Genomic DNA, 6,054 nt, shown 5'->3' with positions numbered 1-6,054 from the left:
GCCCTGAACTACAGCTCAGTCTTTCTTATATTCTTTATACCAGGCAGAGAAGGACAGAGGTGCCACATGAGGATGGGAGAAGAAATAAGCCCCAAACTTGGATGCTTCTTTTGAAAGTTGGGTAAGAATTCCACACATACCTTTGACTCCACTCTTGGTAAAGACATCAACTCTAGAAAAATTCCTAAACAATGTCCTAGTCTGGTTGGGAGTAAAATGCCTCCTAACAACATCATGCTTCACAGTGGTCCTGCATAGGCTTCATCCATGTATCTGGGGACATCTGTCATCCCAGGCAAGACGCTTGCTAGTAGCTATGACTGTGAGTAAACGAACTTCTTTCATTTAAGTTTTCTCATCTGTAAATTGGGTTTGCTCTGACAAGTCGGGATGGAAAAAAAAAAAAAAAAACTAAAAAAACAAAAAACTTAACAACAAAAGCCAGGCCCTCAGAAAGCGGTAGCTGTCACTCTGAGATGCAGTAGCTGTGACACTAGGGAAGCCAAGGGGAAACTCAGCAGGAAACCAAGAACTCCTCTTCTGCAGAAAAAGGAACTGAAACAGCCCCGCGGGGGCTGCTGGGGCTGCTGGGGCTGCTGGGGCTGCTGGGGCTGCTGGGGCTGGGCGGGGTTTTGCTGTGCAGGGTTTTGCTGTGCAGGGCTGGGGGCCTTGCTGGGCTCTGGAGGAGAGGTGGTGGCAGTCAGTCCGCCTCCTCCCACTCCCCTCGGGGAAGGTGTGCACTGCCTCCCGCCCGGCGGATAGGACGTTAGGACAGTGGCTTGGAGGGACTCTAAAACTGAGTTTCCAAAACTCTAGCCCTCACGCCTACATCTGCGCAGCTGCTTGCTGTAAGGCCCTCGAGACTAGGTGAAAGGAGAATGAACTCCATTCAGAGCTTCTACTGTGTCCATAAAACAACCTCATTGATCTTCTGGCGTGTGTACGGTCACTGAAGGCCTGCAGAACCAAGGCTCTTTTGTGGCTGGGCGGTGGACACCTCAGCGGCAGAGCCCTTACCCGGCAGGCATCCAGACTGCAAGGCAAGGGTTTTCCTTAAGGACTCAGCCTCATACTAGGACATCAAATAATGTCCATTTGAAAACCTCACTGGCTTCCTTGTTTGCTTGGTGGCCATCATTGAGGGCAGAATGAGCTCCCTGAAACCAAGTTAGACTTTCCAGATGGTTGGGAAGTAGGTCTTTGGATGCAAAGTACGAACTTTAAGTTCCCAGTAAGGGACACTACACGGAGCCACCTCTTTCCACAAGATGCTGTTTGTGTATGCTCTTTTTGCTTTGGGTGCTGAGGGTGGACACAGGGCCTTGCAAAGAAGTGCTGTACCCATCCCACCCCAAGTCCACATGCTGATCCTCCATTGCCACTAGCCAAAAGAGGACATTCCCTTTCCCTATCTCTTCTGGAGCCTCTTCTTCTCACTTAACCACAGCAGTCACAGAGTATTTTATCACTCTGAGGAGGGGGTTTGAGTTAACAACGTATCCCTGAGGCTTTATAACACTTGTTCTTGTCCCCAGAGTCTTCGAGAGCATTTCTAGCTCCCTCTTTACAGCCCATGTTGTACCCCTGCAGTCGCTTATTTCCCTATTGGTAGCCCTCTGTGGCCCAAGGACAATACTAGATTCTGAGCAGACCCTCAGCACAGGATGTGTCTTCTGACCTAGCCTGGGCAGGACAGCAAGACCCCATATCAAAAATAAAAACTTGGGGGCTGGAGAGATGGCTTAGAGGTTAAGAGCACTGACTGCTCTTCCAAAGGACCCACATGGCACATGGCAGCTCACAACTATCTGTAACTCCACTTCCAGGAGATCTGACAAAACACCAATGCACTTGAAAAAATAAATAAATAAAAATAAAATAAAACATGTACTGAGTGTTCCTCACGTAAAAGGCATTGTTCTAAGAAGACAAACACAGCTATGTCACCTGGGCAAGAGTTAATTAAAGGCAGACTCTGGCATTGAGCAAGCTCTGACGGACCATCGACTTCTGTGTATTGATTTACTCTACCCTCCTAATAAAGCTGGCTCACCTCTTATGCTGTTGCTCTTTGTTTTTGAAGACAGGGTCTCTCTGTGTAGCCTTGGCTGTCTTGGGACTTGTTCTGTAAACCAGACTGGGCTTGAACACAGAGATCTGCCTGCCTTTGCCATCTGAGTGTAGGATTAAAGACCTCTGCCACCACCACAGCCCAGCAGAACTGGTTCACTTTATAGATGAGGACACTGAGTAGTTACTCTGGTGTGAATGTATGTAGCTCAATGGTCAAACATATGCATGACCTCCTATGGTTCTCAATCTTCCAAATGCTGCAACCCTTTAATACAGTTCTTTATGTTGTGATGACCCCCAACCATAAAATTATTTCTGTTGCTACTTCATAACTGTAATTTTGTTACTGTTATGAAACATAATGTAAATATCTGATGTGCAGGATATCTGATATGTAACCCCTATGAAATCGTGAGCCACTTGAGAACTGCTGCTCTAAAACCACATGGGGGAAAAGTGCAGAAAAATGAGGAAAACAGGGTGGAGAGTATATAACTGTAGAAGGATCTAGAAAACTCCAGACAGAGAAAACAGTATTTATACTGCAGGAGAGATAGACAGGGTTACTTATAGGCTATTTTACCTACTAGGCACCTAACTATGTATTCAGGTCTTGGGCTGTGAGCTCCCGCAAAGTCTCAACTATCTGAAACTGGAAAGAAAAATATTGCTGCTTGAAAGTGAATTGGGCTTCGCACATATTAGGCAAACACTCTGTCACTGAGCTACATCCACAGACCAGAATTGAACACTTCAATTAATAATCCCTAAATTTAAATAATAACTCATTCAATGTGTGGTGCATGCCTGTAATCCTAGTTCTGGGATTATTAAGGCAGGAAGAGCTTGAAGCCAGTCTAATCTACAGTATGAGATTTTATCAAAAGAGAAAACTAAGTTTGCTGTGTGCGGATTTTATTTATTTGCAAGGTTTTTTTTTTTTTAAATAATAAAGTTTATAGGTTTTAGAAACCCAACCGTGAGGCTTTGCGCTTCCTCTTTCCAGCCAGCGCCGAGCGATGGGCATCTCTCGGGACAACTGGCACAAGCGCCGCAAGACCCGGGGTAAGAGAAAGCCCTACCACAAGAAGCGGAAGTATGAACTGGGACGGCCTGCTGCCAACACGAAGATTGGCCCTCGTCGTATACACACAGTCCGAGTTTGAGGAGGCAATAAGAAGTACCGTGCCCTAAGATTGGATGTGGGAAACTTTTCCTGGGGCTCTGAGTGCTGTACTCGAAAAACAAGAATCATTGACGTTGTCTACAATGCATCCAATAATGAGCTGGTCCGCACCAAGACCCTAGTGAAGAATTGCATTGTGCTCATCGACAGCACACCGTACCGACAGTGGTACGGGTCCCACTATGCACTGCCCCTGGGCCGCAAGAAGGGGGCCAAGCTGACTCCTGAGGAGGAAGAAATACTAAACAAAAAACGATCCAAGAAAATTCAAAAGAAATATGATGAAAGGAAAAAGAACGCCAAAATCAGCAGTCTTCTGGAGGAACAGTTCCAGCAGGGCAAGCTTCTTGACTGTATTGCCTCAAGACCAGGCCAGTGTGGCAGAGCAGATGGCTATGTGCTAGAAGGCAAGGAGCTGGAGTTCTATCTGAGGAAGATCAAAGCCCGGAAAGGCAAATAAACCATCATTCATAGCTCATGTAATAAAGGTGTTTATTGTTCTATATTTATATTGTCTAAAAAAATAATAAAGTTTATAAAATTAGAAAAAGCAAAGCAAAAATCCTTTCAAAGGGTTTATACAAATTCATATTTAGTGAGTGGTATGGGTATATTTGAAAATACTAGATCTAAAAACTGAGTAGTGCAAAGAACAGAGCAGGCCATGATGCTGCTGGGTTGAGCTGTCCTCCTGAGGGCATGGGGAAGCACTGAGAGGGTCAGGGGAATGCTCTCTGTTACTGCCTTCCACGGAGAAGAGAATCTCTCCTCAGAGCCAAGATTAGCATAACACCATGTCGTTATACAATCCTATTATTCTTTGATTTCTCCATCACCAACCTGACTCAGCATTCTAAATTTACTTAAGACCTGGGAAAGTGGGTTTTGCCAAATTGACACCCGCCTCCGGCCCCTTTCAGACAGAGTTCTACTCTGCAGCCAAGGCTGGCCTTAGATTTGTAGCAATCCTCCTGTTTTAGCCTCCCAAATGCTGAGGTCACTGGTCTGAGCCAAATCCAGCTTTGCTAAATCCTTTCTTATTGAGTCCAATGAAGTTGTAGTCTAGGCAAGGGCTAAAGCCTATGCTTGATCCAGATAGACATGGGTTCAAACCTCAACTCTGCCACTTGCTAGCTGTGTGACTTCCACTAACAACTTCCTCTAAACCTCAGTTCTTTCCTGGAAAAAGATGGGGGAGGGCAGTAGGGGAACATAAAAGATGGTCTAGATCTTTTAGGAGCTGTTTATTTCTGAGCTCTAGTTCCCTCATCTGTGAAGTGGGGACAATACTGTCCTTTTAGGACCACACCATCAGTGATGGCCTGTACAGGTCTTGGTAGCCAATGGCACCTGGAGCCTTCTACTCTGTCCGCTAGCCTTCTCTCCCCACCCCACCCTCCCCCGGTTACAGCCCTCTGCATCTCCCTTGTTAAAGAGCTTGTCAGAGGCTCTGAGGGAACGCCTGTCTGGGAACCTTCCAGGGCACCTCCCTTCTAAGGGAGCAGATAAGTAGGTCACATCAGGATTCAGGCTGGGGGAGGGGGGCAGGCTTCTATGGGAGGATGAAAAAGTACTGCAGATCACATGGAAAAGGGGGAGGGGGACAAAAATCACAGGGGCTTTTCCTCTGTCCTGCTCTTTCTCAGTCTCCCAGGGGCAGCTGCCTGTTGGCCACTGTGGATCTGAAGTGGATGTCACCAGCAATGCTGAGTTCCTGGGACTTGGGTTGCTATTGACAAGTACTCTGGGCAGAACACTTGAGTCTCCTTTGCTCTCCTACCCCAGCCCTGTCCCCCATAGCTCCCCTTCAGACACCCTCACATGGCCCAGCTCCATTGTACTCTTCGATGAGGTAGAGAAAGCCCAGGATTGTAGAAGATTCCTCCTTGTTGACCTGGAAGACTGTGGCCTGACCACCAGGAGCAGCACCCTGTCCTACCCAGGTGTTACCAAGACTACTATGGCAACCCAGACAAGTCACAGCCTTTGCAAACCTTTTTCTCCTCACCAGCTTCCCTGCTGATAGTTCGCAGGCAGAGCAGTGGAGGATTCCATAGCTGGGCTGTGAGAACCCCAGGCAGAGGAGGCTGTCTATGCAGGACAGCAAAATACTCCCTCTCTCCCAACTCCAACCCACCCTCCACCCACCTCCGGCCCTGCAATGGGCCCTCTTCTCCAGCTGAGCCCTGCTGGAGTCATAACTTAGCAGGAGTCCTTCTTCTAAGAAAATGCGGCCTTGGGAGAGTTCCTAGCTGTGGAGGACAGCTGTGTGCAAACCAGACCTGCAAACTGACCACACGACAGGGTCCCAAGTTTACACGTGTGATTTAAGACAGGGGACAAGAACAAAAGGACAAAGCCTGACCTTCAGCCTGGAAACACCCCTGCTTCTCTGGCACCCACCTCTGTAGGGGACCAGTGTCTTCCTCTCCTGCTGTACCTTGCTCAGCCTCCCCATATCCCCCCTGCACACCCCCATCCAGCCCTGGCAGCTTTGCTCATGTTTCCATGCTATCTCTTCCCTGACCACTCAGGGATACTAAGCCCTCTTCCCCTCTGCTCTGCAGAAGGGAGCATGCTCATCCCTTGCATGTCTGTTCCCACATACCCTGTGGGAATATCCACTCTTACTTTTAGTTGCTCTCACTCTTGCAGAGCAAACGAGAGGCAGTTCCGGGTGACAAGAGAGAGACATCCATCTACACCTGGGTCTTTCATTATCCTTAATCTCCCCAGGGGAGCAGACTTGTCAAACACACCTCATTCCCAGGCTGGAGGGATCCCAGCTATCTCTC

General features: G+C 47.9%; 1 protein-coding gene across 1 annotated transcript; it reads left to right on the top strand.

The window, feature by feature from the left end:
* The first annotated feature begins 3,051 nt into the window (after positions 1-3,051).
* Positions 3,052-3,768, top strand: LOC127236252 (40S ribosomal protein S8-like). The gene is given in 1 exon segment (XM_051203860.1): positions 3,052-3,768. A coding segment is annotated over 1 exon segment (627 nt). The 5' UTR covers positions 3,052-3,092; the 3' UTR covers positions 3,720-3,768.
* The last annotated feature ends 2,286 nt before the right edge of the window (positions 3,769-6,054 follow it).

This window comes from Phodopus roborovskii, unplaced genomic scaffold, assembly GCF_943737965.1.
Source record: "Phodopus roborovskii unplaced genomic scaffold, PHOROB, whole genome shotgun sequence".
Lineage (NCBI taxonomy): Eukaryota > Metazoa > Chordata > Mammalia > Rodentia > Cricetidae > Phodopus > Phodopus roborovskii.
Note: the sequence above shows the minus strand (reverse complement) of the source record. Positions and strands in the feature narration are given on the sequence as shown.